This window comes from Bombina bombina, chromosome 7, assembly GCF_027579735.1.
Source record: "Bombina bombina isolate aBomBom1 chromosome 7, aBomBom1.pri, whole genome shotgun sequence".
Classification (NCBI taxonomy): Eukaryota; Metazoa; Chordata; class Amphibia; order Anura; family Bombinatoridae; genus Bombina; species Bombina bombina.
Window position 1 is genome coordinate 490,607,046 of NC_069505.1, and position 20,411 is coordinate 490,627,456.

The window sequence follows — 20,411 nt, forward strand, 5'->3', positions numbered from 1 at the left end:
CTACTGAGCATGTGCAAGAATTCACAGACTATATGTATATGCATTTGTGATTGGCTGATTGCTATCACACGGTACAGTGGGAGTGGAAATATACATAACTTTGAAATTTGTTATAAAAAAATCTACTACTCATTTGAATTTCAGAATTGCATTGTCTTGTTATCTTGCATTTGTTGATTATGCAGATCTAATGTGTTTACTGGTCCTTTAAAAGTGCTGCTCTATCTGAATCATGAAATAAATCATTTGGGTTTAGTGTCCCTTTAAGGGTTCAAATATACAGCTAGTTCTAGTGTTGTGTGTTTCAAGCCATATGCAACATCCTGCTCAAACCCAATAAAGAGCTGCATGTGAAAGCATATCTACATACTCATAGCAATGTCAGCTACTATGTCACAGGGTGAGACCCTTTTGACAGACTTGCATTTTAGCCAATCAGTGCTGACTCTTAGGTAACTCCACGGGCACGAGCACAATGTTATCTAATATGGCACACATGAACTAACGCCCTCTAGTTGTGGAACAATGTCCAAATGCATTCAGATAAGAGGCGGCCTTCAAGTGCTAAGAAATTTGCATATGAGCCTCCAAGGATTAGCTTTCAACTAACAATACCAAGAGAACAAAGCAAATTTTATGACAAAAGTAAATTGCAAAGTTGTTTAAAATTAAATGCCCTGTCTGAATCATGAAAGTTTATTTTTTTACTAGACTATCCCTTTAGGGGCCTATTTATTAACGGTCTTGCGGACCTGATCCGACAGTGCGGATCAGGTCCGCAAGACCTTGCTGAATGCAGAGAGCAATACGCTCTCCGCATTTAACATTGCACCAGCAGCTCACAAGAGCTGCTGGTGCAATGCCGCCCCCTGCTGACTCGCAGCCAATCGGTCGCCAGCAGGGAGGTGTCAATTAACCCGATCGTACTCGATCGGGTTGATTTCCGGCGATTCCTGTCCGCTTCATCAGAGCAAGCGGGCAGGTTAAGGAGCAGCGGTCTTTAGACCTCATAACTGCTGTTTCTGGCGAGTCTGAAGACTCGCCAGAAACACGGGCCCACAAGCTCCGTTCGGAGCTTGATAAATGGGGACCTGTATCTTTAGTTATTTCTAGTCGCTTTGTATATTTTTCCTTAAATAGTTATCTGAAGATTAAAAAAACTTACATTAAAAGAATACTGAGAAGCCTGCTGCTACACTCAAAAAGGAATAGAAATTTGTTTTATTATTATGTTTTGAGTGGCCGATTTATCAACGTCTGTCCGACATGATATGCTGTAGCTTATCATGTCCAACAGACATCGCTGATTGCTGACAGCATACACTGTCGGCATTTAGCATTGCACAAGCAGTTTTTGTGAACTGCTTGTGCAATGCCACCCCCTGCAGATTCGCGGCCAATCGGCCGCTAGCAGTCGGTGTCAATCAACCCGATCGTATAGGATCGTGCGGATTGATGTCCGCAGCCTCAGAGGCAGCGGACCAGTTAAGGTTCAGCGGTCTTAATTGCTGTTTCGGGCGAGCCTGAAGACTCGCGCGGAAACAGGGGCATTTCAGCCCATGAAGCTTTGTGCATCTGAAGTATAGTAACATAAATTCTATTTCCTCGGTTCAGGCAACATATGTCGGGTGGAGCGAACAGCTTTATTTGTCGCTGGGATGTGCCCTTAGGTTACTTGTTTGTCATTAAAATATCTTGTGCATTATTTATATCGAACACTTCTAGAAGCCTGATAGAAAAATGTGGGTTTTCAGCAAGTTTTACATCACACAGGGGAGAGCAGAGAGCATTGCTGGCATCGCCCCAGCTCTGAAATAAGTTGGTACAATCTGGCAGCCGAGACAACTTAGCTTCATAGTGAAGCTAAAGTGCTTGGATCACTTGATTTCTGCCTGGAGGATCAAGCTTACCACCAAGCAAGCTGGAACTGCTGCAAAACTGCCCATTCTGCGCTTCTTTCTTGTGGAGTCTGCACAATATAATTATTTATACTTCATATTATAAACACTTGTCTATTGTACTGTAGCATTAAGAAAATATTTACCTTTAATACAGCTGCCTAATGAGCTTGCTTGTATCTTCTTGGTTTATTCTGAGTGTTCCCTGCAGACTAACAGCAGTTTGCTGGGCCCTAGTAAGACAGCTGCCATTTGCTCAGTGCCCCAATGCCTTAATGAACACAATTTACTGTACCTTCCCTACTGCCCCTTCTTTAATGCCCTCTCCTATTTGCATCTGCCCTATTGCCCCTACCTACAGCTCTCCCTCTATAGCCCCTTCCTTACTGCCCTATCCCCTCTGTCCCTGCAATACTGCCCTCTATCTACAGCACCCTGCCTACATTGCCTTTCCTACTGCCCTATCCTATTTGCAACTGCCCTACAGCCCCTGCCTACAGCTCTCTCCCTATAGCCCCTTCTTTACTGCCAAATCTCCTTAGTACCTGCCCTTCTGCCCCTGCCTACATCTCCCTATAGCCCCTTCCTTACTGCCATATCTCCTCAGCACCTGCCCTACTGCCCCTGCCTACAGGTCTCTCCCTATAGCCCCTTCCTTACTGCCAAATCTCCTCAGTACCTGCCCTTCTGCCCCTGCCTACATCTCCCTATAGCCCCTTCCTTACTGCCATATCTCCTCAGCACCTGCCCTACTGCCCCTGCCCACATCTCTCTCCCTATAGCCCCTTCATTACTGCCATATCTCCTCAGCACCTGCCCTACTGCCACCTGCCCACATCTCTCTCCCTATAGCCCCTTACTTACCGCCATATCTCCTCAGCACCTGCCCTACTGCCCCTGCCCACATCTCCCTATAGCCCCTTACTTACCGCCATATCTCCTCAGCACCTGCCCTACTGCCCCTGCCCACATCTCCCTATAGCCCCTTACTTACCGCCATATCTCCTCAGCACCTGCCCTACTGCCACCTGCCCACATCTCCCTATAGCCCCATCATTACTGCCATATCTCCTCAGCACCTGCCCTACTGCCACCTGCCCACATCTCCCTATAGCCCCATCATTACTGCCATATCTCCTCAGCACCTGCCCTACTGCCACCTGCCCACATCTCCCTATAGCCCCATCATTACTGCCATATCTCCTCAGCACCTGCCCTACTGCCACCTGCCCACATCTCTCTCCCTAGTGCCCCTTCCTTACTGCCATATCTCCTCAGCACCTGCCCTACTGCCCCTGCCCACATCTCTCTCCCTAGAGCCCCTTCCTTACTGCCATATCTCCTCAGCACCTGCCCTACAGCCCCTGCCTACATCTCTCTCCCTATAGCCCCTTCCTTACTGCCATATCTCCTCAGCAACTGCCCTACTGCCCCTGCCCACATCTCTCTCCCTATAGCCCCTTCCTTACTGCCATATCCCCTCAGGACTTGCCCTACTGTCGCTGCCTACTTCTCTCTCCCTAGTGCCCCTTCCTTGCTGCCATATGCCCTCAGTACCTGCTCTACTTCCTAGTGCCTTAAGAAATGTGCCAGTGTGAAAGGTGCCAATTAAAGTGTCCCACTGAATGTGACAAGTAAAGTGTGACACTATAAATAGTACCAGGTAAAGTATACCGCAGGGAAAATGTACCACTACAAAAGTTGCCACTTAAGATTTCATAATGAAATATTGTAGATAAATTGTTCTATTCTGAAATTTTGCCAAAATGTGATAAAGTATGCAAAGAAATTTGCCAAATTAACTGTGCCAAACTGGTGTTCCACTTAAAGGGCACCACTGTTTAAGCAATCTTTGATAACAGGAAGTATTCTATACATTAAAAATTAAGTATACAATAACCAAAAAGGTTGTTTCATGATTCAGATAGAGCATTCAATTTTAAGCAACTTTCTAATTTACTCCTATTATACATTTTTCTTCATTCTCTTTATTTGAAAAAGCAGGAATGAAAGCTTTGGAGCCGGCCTATTTTTGGTTTAGTATCCTGGATAGGGCTTGCTGATTGGTGGCTACATTTAGCCATCCAAAAAGCAAGCGCAACCCAGGTTCTGAACCTAAAATGGGCCGGCTCTAAAACTTTGATTTCTGTTTTTTCAAATAAAGATACCAAGAGAACAAAGAAAAATTGATAATAGGAGTAAATTAGAAAGATGCTTAAAATTGCATGCTCTATCTGAATCATGAAAGAAAACATTTGGGTTTGGTATCCCTTTAAGGTTTTGAACAAAGGTTGCTACAAAGTTATATACCAAGGGTGGTGGGTGGTACTAGATTCAGAGGGGTCATCACTCAAACCAACCCCTTAGAACTACCCCTAATTGATGCATGCACAATAACACATGTGTTTTATCAACAAGCTATTGTTGCATAGCATATATAATTGTACAAATATTGCTACTTACGAGGTCTCATCATTCAGGAACTCCAGCTCGCCATATGCATCCTCAAAATCAATTCCTCCTCCCCTTGCTGTCCCTTCCACTGTCCTATAGGGGATGACCACAGTTCCGCGTGCCCCTGAGTTCCTCACCACTCGCACTTCCAGGACTCCCACGCTCTCACTAACATGGAGCACTTTCTCTGCGAAAGTGAAAATCCCAGCATGGTCGTCATCTAATATTGTCACTGTGGCGATAAGGGGAGACACCAAGCGTGCTTTAGGGTGTCCCTCCCCATCCGGCTCAAACATCCCTTCTGCGTCTCCAACCCTCAGATTCATCAGTCGTACAAAGAAATGCTCATCTTCTTCAAAGATGTCATCATCTATTATTCCAACTTTCAGCTCCTTTTGCGTCTCACCTGGCTTGAAGATCAGAGTCCCTTCACTATACTCAAAGTCTGAGCCGGCATTTGCAGACCCGTCTTCAGTTTTATAGTCCACATAGAAGGTGCTTGTACCTTCTCCACCTTGACAGACCACATTAAGTGTCACAAAACCACAATTTTCCAAACATTGGTAGTTGCAGGGCTGAAAAAATATTTTACTCATATTTTCCTCTCCAGGGTCAGGTGTCACTTCCTGGAGGTTGGCTGGTTTTTTGCTATGATCGGCTGCATGCTTCTTGAGCACATTGCCTGCTCCAATCATCATACGGGTGGCCTGAATTCTATAAAATGCCCTGCTTTTCTGCTGATGTAGTAGAGCATAATAATTGGCTTGTTCCACCAGCTGGTCAAGCTCCCGCTCTGGGTACTTTTGCTTCAATTCCTTCAGGATACGGATCACCTCTTTACGACTCTCATCCAGTTCCTTGGCTTCAGCTGCAGCTGCTGCGCTGTCTATTGCTCCAGATTCTTTTGTTTCCACTGATGCCACGGCTGAGGCTCCCAACTTTCCATCCATTTCTATGCTCTTTGGAAACTCACCCTCTGTTTCAATGATAATGCCCCTACGCTTGTCTGCACGGTACCTCTTGTAGACATACTTGTAGAAGAGGAGCCTCTTGTCCGCTATCCAAGCAAAGACAACACAGGCGGGAAAGAAGAGGAGAGTAACCAGACCCTCCCAGACTTGCACTCGATTTGGAGAGATTACAGCAAGAATAAGGTACAGCCATATGTAGGCAAAGATACTCCATGTAGCCGTGACAAAAAATACTCTTGGGTGCTTGATTTTTCTTGATTCACCATTAGGAATCACGTAGATGCAGATGCCAATGATGACAAACATGTTGAATGCAGCAGAGCCCACAATGGTTCCTGGGCCTAAATCTCCAGCATTAAAATTGTGACCACAAACTTCAATGACTGAGAGGAGAATCTCAGGAGCAGAGGAACCCAGAGCCATTAAAGTGAGGTTGGAGACAGTTTCGTTCCATATGCGTACTGTGGCTACGCTAGTTTCTCCATTAGCTTTGGTGAGGGTAATCTCTTTCTCTTGAGAAGTGATGACCTCTATGGATGCCATGAATCGGTCAGCGATGATGGACACCCCCAAGAAGAGATACAACATGGCCACAAAGTAAACCACAGCTCGAGCCACCTTGTCCCCCATTGATGGGTTATGAGGGAGCCAGACTGGCAGCAAAATTCCAGGTTGACATTCGCCCTGCGGTTTTCCACATGTATGATTTTCAAATTCCCCAGAGGAAGATGACACCAAAAAAACACATAAGGAAAGAAAAAATGTTAGGCTTACAGGGAAGGTCATGGTTCTGCAGTGTTTTTCCTAGGTCCCTTTTCAAACTGGTGGAATGTGTTCCTGGCAGTCAGTAGTTATTCAACCTGTAGACAAAACAGATAAATAGAATTGTAAAATCTACTCTTTGTCCAGAAATAAGAAACAGTTAAACAGATCATATTATATACAATGAATACTGACTCAAGTTGAAGATAGTGACATTTACACAGCACAACACCAGATTTAAAAACCAAATGTAACATCTTAAAAAAATAATTCAGTGGAAAGCAACTTCATAGTAACAAAGTAGAATAGAGAAAACACCCCTCCAAGTCGTCGTTAGCCTGGCAGCTACGTTTTGAATGGCTACAGCTGGGAGCATTTGATAACTAATGAGTATTGTTGTTTTATTTTTTAATCTCATATTCACGCCCTTGTTGTCGATTGCTCTCCTACCTCACACTGAGCAAGTCCTTTGTCTGTGCAGCTCTCAGGAGAGATGTCAAACAGGCACAGACTCAACGTCTGCCTTATTTATACACCTCTGTGCACCCCTGGGAAGCCGCTGCAACCTGCAAACCTCCCCACTGTCAAATGAGACGTGGAGGAATCTGCTGCCAAGTGAGTCTCTCATACCGTTAAACAAGAAGAACCCATGGGAAGCACAGGTCTAGTGATCAGGATGTATTGACTGGTAATATTCCCTCTAAATGAATTATATATATTCAGGTTGCTACATTTATCCAAATTTGTATACATGTTTACTATATTAAATTCATTTTCTAGTGCAATTCAGTTAATATTATATTGTAATACCTACATTTTGTCTATTAAATCAACCTCCTGTCTATCTATCTATCTATCTATCTAATCTATATATTACCCAATATCTGCCTGTTATCTATTCATTATCTATGTATATCCATTTTCTGTATGTACATATTAATTAATCTATTATCCATGTATTAATTTATGCATACATTTTCTGTCTAATTATCTATCAATTAGCATCTATGTATTATTGAATAATCCTATCTCACATCTATGTCTAAATATCAGTTAATCTATTTTCCATGTATTAATCTATCTATTTAGCTATCATCTATCTGTCTGTCTATCCATTATATATATATATATATATATATATATATATATATATATATAAATATCAGATAATCTGTTATCCATGTATTAATCTATCAATCATCTATCTGTTTGCCTGTATGTCTGTCTATCAATCCATTTTCTATATCTATCTACATATCAGATAATATATGAATTAATCTATCTCACATATATCTATCTATCACATATATCTATCTATCACATATATCTATCCATCTATCTAATCCATTTACCTGTCAATTTATCCATTCTCTATATCTAAATATCAGATCATTTGTTATCTGTGTATCTATTTCACATCTATCTATCTGTCTATATATATATATATATATATATATATATATATATATATATATATATATATATATATATCACATATCTATCTATCTATCTATCTATCTATCTATCTATCTATATATATCACATCACATATATCTATCTATATATATCTCACATCTATCTATATATCTGTGTGCCTATCTCACATCTATCTATATATAAATATCACCTCTATATATATCTATATATCTAAAATCTATATATCTATCATCTATCTCACCTTTATATATCTATCTCACATCTATCTATCTATATCTTTTTCTATCTCACATCTATCTATATATAAATATCACCTCTATATATCTATTTCACATCTATCTATCTATCTATCTATCTATCTATCTATCTATCTATCACATGTAAACATTCCACTAGACAGTATGAACCTATTTTACTTTAGTTTGCTGTGGGTAACTGCATCTACCAAAAGGCAATTCCCTGCTATGCTTTATTTTGAAGAAGAAACTCCTTACATAGACCTAATTTGCATGCAGGCCTTCTTGTTCTATCCCCTGAGAGATTATCATTCTGATAATGTATACCGACCATAAACCCTGGCAAATCTGCCTTAATCCCTTGGAATCTAGCTTCTAGTAGACAAGATACTTTCACCTGAGCCTAAGAATGTGGGACAGATGGAAAACAGGCAATTTATACGGATATATTAAAAGTCTGCAGAGACTCACATGACCTTCCCGTGTGTGAGGAGGTAGCAAACGGAACATGAAAGATTCTCTCGGATACATCAAAGCAGCTATCTGGGGACTAGAGAGAGGAGTTTTGCCTGGGAAGATGAACTTGAGGAACAAAGGGGTATCACACCAGGGAAATGAAGGCACCAGAGAAATGTGAGAAAGGGGTGCAAGGAAATGGTTCCCAGCGGAGGAGGTTATAGAACAGTAAACTCTTACAAGTAACTCAGAAAAGTAGGTTTTCTTAAAGAGGTTAACAAAAAACGTTGCAAAAAAAAAAAGCACTATTAGATAGATAGATAGATAGATAGATAGATAGCCAAAATAATGAATATATATATATGTATAGATAGATGTATAGAGACAGACAGATAGATAGATAGATAGATAGATAGATAGATAGATAGATAGATAGATAGATAGATAAAAGAATGAATAGATAGATGGATGGATAGATCGATAAAATAACGAATAGATAGATGATAGATAGATAGATAGATAGATAAAATAATGAATAGATAGATGATAGATAGATAGATAGATAGATAGATAGATAGATAAAATAATGAATAGATGGATATATGATAGGCAGAAAGATAGATGGATAGATAGATTGATAAATTAATGAATAGATAGATGGACAGATGATAGATAGACAGAAAGATAGATGGATAGATAGATAGATAGATACAAGAATGAATAGATAGATGGATAGATAGATAGATAGATAAAGGAATGAATAGATAGATGGAGATATAGATAGATAGAATAATGAATAGATAGATGGATAGATGATAGATAGACAGAAAGATAGATGGATAGATAAAAAATGAATAGATAGATAGGTTAGATAAACAGATGACAGATAAAATAATGAATAAATAGATAGATAGATAAAATAATGAATAGATGGATGGATAGATGATAGATAGATAAAAAAACGAATAGATAGATTGTAGATAGATAGATAGATAGATAGATAGATAGACAGAAAGATAGATGGATAGATAGATAGATAGATAGACAAAAGAATTAATAGAAAGATGGATAGATGATAGACAGAAGGATAGATAGATAAAATAATAAATAGATAGATGGATAGATAGATAGATAGATAGATAAAAGAATCAATAGATAGATGGAAATATATAGATAGATAATATATAGATAAAATAATGAATAGAAAGATGATAGATAGATAAAATGATAAAAAGATAGATAGATAGATAGATAGATAAAAGAATGAATAGATGGATAGATAGATTGATAGATAGATGATAGACAAAACAATGAATAGATGGATAGATAGATAGATAAAAGAATGAATAGATAGATGGATAGATGATAGACAGAAAGATAGATAGACAGATAGATAAAAGAATGAATAGATAGACAGAAAGATAGATAGATAGATAGATAGATAAAAGAATGAATAGATGGATAGATTGATAGATAGATGATAGACAAAACAATGAATAGATGGATAGATAGATAGATAGATAGATAGATAGCCAAAATAATGAATAGATATATGTATAGATAGATGTATAGAGACAGACAGACAGATAGATATATAGATAGATAAAAGAATGAATAGATAGATGGATGGATAGATCGATAAAATAATGAATAGATAGATGATAGATAGATAGATAGATAAAATAATGAATATATAGATGGATATATGATAGACAGAAAGATAGATGGATAGATAGATAGATAAATTAATGAATAGATAGATGGACAGATGATAGATAGACAGAAAGATATATGGATAGATAGATACAAGAATGAATAGATAGATGGATAGATAGATAAAGGAATGAATAGATAGATGGAGATATAGATAGATAGAATAATGAATAGATAGATGGATAGATGATAGATAGACAGAAAGATAGATGGATAGATAAAAAATGAATAGATAGATAGGTTAGATAAATAGATGACAGATAAAATAAGGAATAAATAGATAGATAGATAGATAGATAGATAAAATAATGAATAGATGGATGGATAGATGATAGATAGATAAAAAAAAATGAATAGATAGATTGTAGATAGATAGATAGATAGATAGATAGATAGATAGATAGATAGATAGATAGACAGACAGAAAGATAGATGGATAGATAGATAGATAGATAGATAGATAGACAAAATAATTAATAGAAAGATGGATAGATGATAGACAGAAAGATAGATAGATAAAATAATGAATAGAAAGATGGATAGATGATATACAGAAAGATAGATAGATAAAATAATGAATAGATAGATGGATAGATAGATAGATAGATAAAAGAATCAATAGATAGATGGAAATATATAGATAGATAGATAATATATAGATAAAATAATGAATAGATAAATGATAGATAAAATAATGAAAAGATAGATAGATAAAAGAATGAATAGATGGATAGATAGATTGATAGATAGATGATAGACAAAAGAATGAATAGATGGATAGATAGATAGATAAAATAATGAATAGATAGATGGATAGATGATAGTCAGAAAGATAGATAGACAGATAGATAAAAGAATGAATAGATAGACAGAAAGATAGATAGATAGATAAAAGAATGAATAGATAGATGCATAGATAGACAGAAAGATAGATAAAGAATGAATAGATGATAGATAGATAGATAGATAGATAGATAGATAGATAGATAAAAGGATGAATAAATAGATGATGTATAGATAAAATAATGAATATATATTTATTAGATAGATTAGAGAGCCAGACATATATAGACAGATTGATCAATAGCTATATAATAGATACATATTTTTTTGTCATTGAGTTTCTTACGTTTTTTTACTGTAAAAAAATAATTATGTGTGTCCGTGTGTGTATTTGTTTGTCTGTGTGGTGAAGTATGTACACATGCATGTGAGTGCATACATTTGTGCTTATTCGTGTATATGAGTATAAACTGGACACTCCTGCAGACCAATATCTGGAACTACAAAGCCAATAAACCTCTGATGACAAACCACTACTGGGCACATCTTGGTTTAATTTTTTCAGCTCTTTGCTACAAGTGAGCATGCTCTAAATATATATATATATAAAAGAAAAACAAGGTGTCTTTAACCCCTTCATTCGGGGGGGGGGGGGCAATTTATTAGATCAGAACGAAGTTCCAATGTAAACACTTGGTGGAAAATTGAAATCATGAGATCGTTGAGGCGATCATGTGATTTCAATTTCAGGATTGGATCATAAGGGACTGCCTACGCTGCAAAGATGCCCCCCAATCCGATTTTTTATTAAAGGGCCATATTACCCAAATGTTTAAACACTTGAAAGTGATGCAGTATAGCTGTAAAAAGCTGACTAGAAAATATCACCTGAACAACTCTATGTAAAAAAGATATTTTACCTCAAAATTTTCTCAGTAGCCACATCCCATTGTAAAGGACTTCTAAGCAACAAATCAGTATGTCTGTCCCGGGACAGCTAAGGGAGTGAGCTTAAGTGCTCATCTTATTTCCCTATTGCAGTTTACAATGAAATCTCATGAGAGTTTATTCAAATCTCATGAGATCACAGTAAAAGATCATGACCTCAGCACTGTTGATGCTGATTGGCTGCTGTTCATTTCTTCATTTTTTTTCTTTTACCTGCAGCTGGGAGCAGCAGTTGAGTATAACTTTTTACACAGAACTTACTCTGGTGAGCTGAGGAAATTTTGAGGTAAAATATCTTCTTTTTTTACATAGAGATGCTCAGGTGATATTTTCCTGTCAGCTTTTTACAGTTATACTGCATCAGTTTCAAGTGATTTAGCATATGAGTATTATGTCCCTTTAACTAAAAGGAGGAGGCTGAAGTACGCCATATAAGGAAGGACGTTCTGTGCCATCCTAACGGCGTTAAAACCCAGCACTATTAGGATGGCATGGAAGAACAGCTGCAAGGGGTCAAATATTTATATATCAGCAAAGATCCCCAAACAATGAAAAGAATGTACTAGAAAACAAAATCTATTGGCATGACAAATTTCATAAAAATGAATGCAGATGTTTCTGCTGTAGGTTAGACTAATCATTTCCTTATCTCTTTACATTGAAAAGAGCTAACATTTTCTCCTAGCCTATGTATATGCAACCAAGATGCGCCATCTTCTCTTCATTAGGTGTGCACAAAGCTCAAAAGAAATGGCATCCAGTATATTAAAAATAAATAAATCAATAAGCACATTTGAAACCCTTTTTTGCAATTTTTGAAAAATTTTTTTTTTACTCCAACGCATTTCACCAAGAAATGCGTTAAACAGCCAGAAATGCTCCTCTATGTAGCAAACATGACAGATGGCTTCCATCCTTCTGATGTTTTTTATTAAGGCAGACATTTTATGAAATTAGTTTATAATACAGCTTTCTTTGATATCCATTCTTTAAATACTGCCTGATAAATAGCATACCGAATCAAAATAAAAAGCAAGAAAATATTCTAATTCATAGCAGTAACATAACAGTGAATAGATTCCATTATTCACATATTGTTTTTATAAACTGATTCATAAATATTTTATTAATTACAATTGTAATACAATTTTCTTTGATAAACACCTTTCATATATAATTTCACATTTGTTTTATAAATCGACCTACATTATTATTAATTTAACTTGTTATATATTATTAATCACATTTTAAATTAAATTTCCTTAGATATATAAAAAAAATCATTGCGTCCTATGCATTTTGTGCAATATCATGATGAAGACCAAGAAATGGAAATTCAACAGAAATGTAAGTGAACGGCTTCTATTATTCACAAATATTTATAAGTTGAATCATACATTTTTTACAACTGCATTACAACATTCATAGACTTGCAGATATTTACATAAATACTTCCTAAAATATTTTGCAAACTATCATGTTTACTGGTAAATAATTTAAAACATAGTACACATTACTGAAAGATCATCTGCATATTTATTTATTTATTTTACAAATGTAGCCATGATTATTTTTATCAATTATATTTGCTATACAATATTCTTCAATATTTAGTTTTTAAATATATATTTTCCTAACACATTATATACAGAATTATAATTGGGGGGGGGAGCAATTTTTAAACATAAAAACCATGACTAACGTAAGCAGATGGTTTCTATGATAGCCATAAATAATTTATTTAATAATCTGAAGTACTAATCTTTTTTATATTCATTCTTAAAAAATAGTCCTAATGTGTTTCAAACATTACTGAGATAAACAGCACAAAATATTCTTATATATGAAATGTGTAGATGGTTTCTGTAGTTGATGTATTCACCTATATAGAGAGCTCTTTTTGTGCAGTTTATTAATAAAAATGATTTTAAGAAGTACACATAAATAGTAGCACAAACAAAATATTAAAATAAAATAACTGTCTAGATGATTCCCATTGAAATATGCACATATGTATATATGTACAGCACCATCATTCTGTAATTTAGTGTTATCAAAAAAAACTTTAAAATAATTACACATAATTGTATCACAATTCAATTAAGGTAATTATTTAAACTTGAGGTTGAGATAATTTATAGGTTCCTAATTTGCACAGATTAATTACTATAATCTGTCTGTCTGAGTGCAGTTATTGCTTGTAAATTAATAAGATTGTCTGATGAGTAATTTTTGTAATACCCAGTAGCATGTTTTTACATATTGTCCTTATGAGAGATAAAACTTAAACACATACAAACACCAACAAATGGGCATCTTTCAAAATATTTTTTTTTCTCCAACAAATTGTGAAAATATGATTGTAATTCAATACATAATCATTTAAATTGTTTATATTCATATGAAATAAATTTGATAAATAATTTGGAAATTTATTTAAAATGTAATTTTCATCCTGAAATAGGAACGTTTAATTTTGAATTTACTGTCCCGTTAAAAACCTCCAAGCACGTCATTGCAATCATAAATCAACAATGCTTTAAAAGTGTGATTTCAAATATATATATAACTTTTTATTAAACAAATATTTTTTATAAAGGGTTAAATCGATGCTACTATTATGCATCCAAGGAGGATAAAAAATAAAATCTATATCTTGTGTGACACCGGCAGATGAGGGGTACATTTCTTTTATGGTTGTTACTGGTAGCCATAAAGGATTAGCATTTTTTTTTTAGTATATCTATCCATACAAAGTAATTGATTTAACTCCTTTAAGCCCAATGGACGTAGATCTACGTCATGCGGTATATAGCCCATCATACCGCATAACATAGATCTACGTCCATACTGCTAAAAGCCCAAGCAGTCTTAGTTGTCAAGTGACAACCGAGACTTGCTGTTTCTGGGCTTCCAGCATCTGCCTTCATATAGTAATGGAGCAAAATCGGTGCTCAGTTATCATATGAAGGCAGATTGCCACACTGTTACAGACAGGGACACGGTCTGTGTCACTGTCTGTAACGATTTTCATTGATGCTGGCAGGAGGCGGGTGGGCGTCCCAGCAGCGGAGGGAGGAGAGAGGGAGAGACCCTACACTACAGAAAAATGAGGGAGGGATGAGGCGCTGCTCTACAGAAAAAGGGAGGAATGGGGGGCATCAAACATAACAATTGTGGGGAGGAGATGACCACTACACTACAGAAAAAATAAATAAATAATAATTTAAAAACAAAATAAAAATACCTATAAATTGAGTACTGGCAGACAGCTGCCAGTACTAAAGATGGTAGCCACTAGTGGAAGGGGAGAGGGTTATAGAATTTGGAGGGATCAGGGAGGTGGGAGGGTTGAGGAAGGAGGTCTACACTGCAGAAAAATTAAAAAGAAAAAAAGCCCTAAACTGCATACTGGCAGACTGTCTGCAAGTACCTAAGAGGGTGGTGATGAGTGGGGTCAGCTGGGGGTAAGCTGTTTGTGAGGGATCAGGGAGGTGGGAAGCGTCAGGTAGGAAAGTAATACCTACATTACTATACTATTTCCTGTACTAGCGAAATAATAAACTCCTTCACTGATGGGGATTTAAGAAGTGTGGTGCACAGCTGCAATTAGCAGGCTTCTAATTACCAAAAACCAATGGCAAAGCCAAATATGGAACCCCAGAGAAGCTTTTACAACCATTTGTGTCATGATTGCACAAGCGGTATGTAAATAATTTCAGTGAGAATTTGGGAAACCCGGTTTGTGAAAAAGTTAACATTTGTTTTTATATGATCCCATTTGGTGGTGAAATGGTGGTATTAAAGATAGCAAAATGGGCCTAGATCAATACCTTGGGTTGACTACTTAAAAAAAATAGTTTTGGTAGGTAAATTTAAAAAACCTCGACTAGGCTATGTTTCTGTTTAAATGGAGTAATAGCAAAAAAACTAAAAATTCACTGGTATTTTTCTCTTAAACTCTTACTAGCGAAAACGTTAAAAGCACATAAACTTTTTTTTTTTGGCAAAATGTACATTGTTTTGTAGTCCATTAGCATATCTCTTAGAGCACCTCATCTTCTTTGTTGTGGCCCCTTAGGAACATATGGTTGTTACTGGTAGCCATAAAGGATTAGCATTTTTTTTAGTATATCTATCCATACAAAGTAATTGATTTAAACCTTTAAACCCAATGGACGTAGATCTACATCATGCGGTATATAGCCCATCATACCGCATAACATAGATCTACGTCCATACTGCTAAAAGCCCAAGCAGTCTTAGTTGTCAAGTGACAACTGAGACTTGCTGTTTCTGGGCTTCCAGCATCTGCCTTCATATAGTAATGGAGCAAAATCGGTGCTCAGTTACCATATACGATTTTTGGTGACCAATTTTGTTACCTTAACAATACAATTTTTTCCTGAGTATTTTGTGTGAATGCTTTAGTTATTTGTTTTGTAAGATTTATAAATTACAATTTCTTTCCTAAGATATGGTGAGTCCACGACGTCCTCAATTACTAGTGGAAATATCACTCCTGGCCAGCAGGAGGAGGCAAAGAGCACCACAGAAAACATGTTAAGTGTCACTTCCCTTACCCATAACCCCCAGTCATTCTCTTTGCCCCTGTCAATGGCCATTAAAGAAATTTCTATAATTAGAGAATTGGGGTTATTTTATGTTTATGCAATACTAAAACTGAACTATAGCTTAGTGGTTAGCTTGTCAGTTTGATTCCCTATACTGATCAAGAGATCCACAGGCTGCCCTGATAAATGCTCTGGCGGTTCCTTGGGATTTCGGTCTAGCATACCTGTTTCCTCCGTTTGCAGGAGTCATTTCTCGTATCAAACAGGAGAGAGCATCGGTAATTCTTTGAGCTCCTGCGTGGCCTCGCAGGATCTGGTTTGTAGACCTAGTGAAGATGTCATCTCTTCCTCGTTGGAGGCTGCCGCTGAGGAAGGACCTTCTAACTCAGGGTCCATTCCTTCTCCCAAATCTCGTTTCTCTGAAGCTGACTGCTTGGAGATTGAACGCTTAGTTCTGTCTAAGCATGTTTTTTTCTGAGTCGGACATTGAGACCATGATTCAGGCTTGTAAACCTGTTACTAGAAAGATTTACCATAAGGTATGGCATAAATACCTTTATTGGTGTGAATCCAAGGGCTACTTTTGGAGTAGGGTCAGGATTCCTAGGATTTTGTCTTTTCTCCAGGAAGGTCTGGAGAAGGGATTGTCAGTCAGTACTCTGAAAGGTCAGATTTCTGCATTATCTATTCTGTTACATAAACGTCTGACTTTTTGTCAGGCCTGTGTTTAAGTCTGTTGCTCCTCGTTGGAGTCTTAACCTTGTTCTTAACGTTTTGCAGCAGGCTCCATTTGAGCCTTGACATTCCATAGATATTAAGTTATTATCTTGGAAGGTTTCGTTTCTTATTGCTATTTCTTCTGCTCAGAGAGTCTCAGAACTCTCGGCTTTGCAGTGTGATTCGCCTTATCTTATCTTTCATGCTGATAAGGGGGTTCTTCGTACTAAGTTGGGTTTTCTTCCTAAAGTGGTTTTCGGATAGAAATTTTCAATAGTGTTCAACAGGTGTTGTATGAAGAGCAGGGAATCACTGTGGAAAATATTAGCGGGTTTAGAGGTTATCTTTACTTTAAATTTCAGAGTCAGTATAGTGTACAGTGCCAAATTATCCACGACTAACCACCATGCCTGGAAAAATGCATAGAGAGAGTCATAAGGGATAGCAGGCCTCCTGGGTCCCAAGAAATGCGGAGATGTGGATACGGCCGCCGCAAGGACGGTAAAGGCTGAGCTGCAACACGGGGTAACAGATATAGCCCCAGTGTGGTTAGAGGAGAATAAGGAGCGAGCAACAACGGAGGGGGATTTTTATGCTCTTGTTGCCGCAGTGGGGAGGTTTGCAAAGTATGTCTCATTTTCTTCCAAGTGCGCAGAGCCTCTGTGCAGGGCACTTTTACTGTGGTACGATGAGTATGGTACAAATTAGTAGAGCCCGTAACATTGATCTCCTCACCTGTCAGCTTAGAGGCTTGCCGTGCTGGCAGTCTAGCAAATTCAGGCTCTCTGGCAACTCCTGGAGTGGCAACGGTAGGAAATGGATGCGGGGCCCCAAAGCACCATCACCCCCATTCACCATCGTGCAGGCATCAGTCTGAGCGGGTTCGTAGAGCGAGCCAGTGCTTTTGATCCCAAATGCTGTATGGAGCTTGTCTTCTAATTTAGCATGGTGATCAGTAAGCAACTTGTACAGTTCTTCCAGGAAGTTAGGAGGAGTCTCCATAGTGAGTGATAGATACTGAGCACTAAGTAGAGCTGAGGCAGCATATAAGTTATTAGGTGTATCCTATGCTTTGTTGAAGAAAATATTTGCAGTGTCTTGCGGGGGAACACTGCTTCCTAATGACAAAGACAAACTGGTGTCTTGCCGGGGAGAGTGTGAGATGTCAGGCCGCAACCTCCAGATCATTCCGGGATGCTGAGTTTTAAATCTGGTTCAAAGATAATGTGATCATACGAAAGAGCAGGCTCCTCTGAGTAACCTCATGCCAAAATATAGAAGAGATGGGGTGGTAGAAAGAGGATTACATACAGATATATGCTGAGAGTTGTTGGAGCTGTGAGTTTAGCGACCTATCATGGCCGCTGCCCGGAAGTTCCCCTCGGATAGAAATTTTAATCAGGAAATTGTTCCTTCTCTATGTCCTAATCCTTCTTCTCATAAGAAACGTTTTTTGCACAACCTGGATTTTGTGCATGCTCTAAAAATTCTACCTACAGGCGACTAAGGATTTTTGTCAGTCCTCTGTCCTGTTTGTTTGTTTCCCTGGAAAGTGTAAAGGTCAGAAGGCTACTGCTACGCTACTTCTCTTTCTCTCTGGTTGAGAAGTATAATTCGTTTTGCTTATGAGACTGCTGGTCAGCAGTCTCCTGAGAGAATTACAGCTCATTCCACTAGGGCTGTCTCCTCTTCTTGGGCTTTCAAAAATGAAGCTTCTGTGGAACAGATTTACAAAGCTGCAACTTGGTCCTCTCTGCATACTTTTTCCAAATTTGATAGTTTTTTTTGCCTCGGACGAGGCTTCTTTTGGAAGAAAGGTTCTTCAAGCGGTGGTGTCTTCTGTTTAGGTCTGCCTTTCTTGTTCTTCCTCCCTTTTCATTATGTGTCCTTGGGTATTGGTTCCCACTAGTAAATGAGGACGTCGTGGACTCACCATATCTTAGGGAAAAAAATAATAATTTATGCTTACCTGATAAATGTATTTCTTTCCGGATATGGTGAGTCCACGACCCCACCCTTTTATTAAGACAGTTATTTTTGTCTTAACCTCAGGTAACCTCTACACCTTTGTGTTATCTTCTTTTTCCATTTCCCTTCGACTGAATGACTGGGGGTTATGGGTAAGGGAAGTGACACTTAACAGCTTGGCTATGATGCTCTTTTCCTCCTCCTGCTGGCCAGGAGAGATATTCCCACTAGTAATTGAGGTTGTCGTGGACTCACCATATCCGGAAAGAAATGCATTTATCAGGTAAGCATACATTTTGTTTTTCATTGTGCACTTTTGTAATGTATGTATCTCTTTCCCATACGAAAATGCAGTATACGCCACTTAGCGAGACACCCTGTTTTCAGGGTAAAAAGTGGCTTTAAATCATTCCACTAAGAAATAAAAGTACTGGCGGCCATTGTTGAATCTCACCAGCCCAGAGAGCTTTATGAGAGCATGCTGAGGTGCTGATAAGTTTCAACAAAGACAAAAAATAAATGCAGAGAAGTAAACTCAGGAGCGTGCACGTGTCTGCAGCACTAGATGGCAGCAGTTTTATAAGAATGTTATACATTTGCAAGAGCACTAGATGGCAGCACTATTGTCGTGTAGTGCTCAATACATGTACCCGCTACGCTACCTACCTATCGCTTCAACAAAGAATAGCATGAAAACAAAGCAAATCTGATAATAGAAATAAAGTGGAAAAATAAATAAATTGTATTCTCTATCTGAATTAAAATAAGAAAGATTTTGGGTTGCATGTCTCTTAAATGTTTCATTTCTTGGTCCCTTTAATATTTTCCAGTTGCCAGATATAGCCTGTGATAACCCAAACAACGTAAAATCTCACTAAATCCCTTCTCACTGCCTCACTCCCTCCCTCTCTTGCGCTCTCAAGTAATACGATCACGATGCGGAAGAAGAGGAGGAGGAGGGGGGGGACTTGTGAATATGGGTGGGTGTAAGGCTGCGCTCCCAAAGCTGCCAGGTGTGAAAAGCCACGTGCTGTGACTTAAATTTACTACTCTTTTATTAACTCCTTAGTCACAATGATGGCACAATAATGCAACAGTCTAATACAAAAATAATATGCTGTCATTTGTTAGACAATGTTGATTCTTATCTTTCTGCTTTTCTCGTTCAATGAAAAATAAGATTGTCGTTTTTATTAAAGGAGCACTCAATGCAGTAGAATTGCATAATTAACACGTACATAATAAAAAGACAATGATTTAACACTTTGGGGCCGATTTATCATGCTGCGAATGCAGCCGTTTCCGCGCCAAAAGAAAAGTTAAGAAGCAGCGGTCATAAAACCGCTGCTCCTTAACTCGTCCGCCACCTCTGAGGTGGCAGATAGCAATCATCCTGATCGGATACGATTGGGATGATTGACACCCCCTACTAGCGGCTGCTTGGCCGCGAATGTGCAGCGGGTGGCATTGCACAAGCATTTCACACGAAATGCT

At 38.0% G+C, this 20,411-nt stretch overlaps 1 protein-coding gene across 2 annotated transcripts in view; it reads right to left on the reverse strand.

Annotated features, from left to right (window-relative positions):
* Positions 1-6,121, reverse strand: part of SLC8A2 (solute carrier family 8 member A2) — a 253,348-nt gene extending 247,227 nt beyond the window's left edge. For both annotated transcript variants that reach the window (XM_053689092.1, XM_053689091.1), the window contains exon 1: positions 4,362-6,121. In XM_053689092.1, coding sequence (XP_053545067.1) covers positions 4,362-6,109 — 1,748 coding nt within the window. In that variant the 5' untranslated portion in view covers positions 6,110-6,121. The remainder of the gene's footprint in view (positions 1-4,361) is intronic.
* Between the last annotated feature and the right edge of the window lie 14,290 nt (positions 6,122-20,411).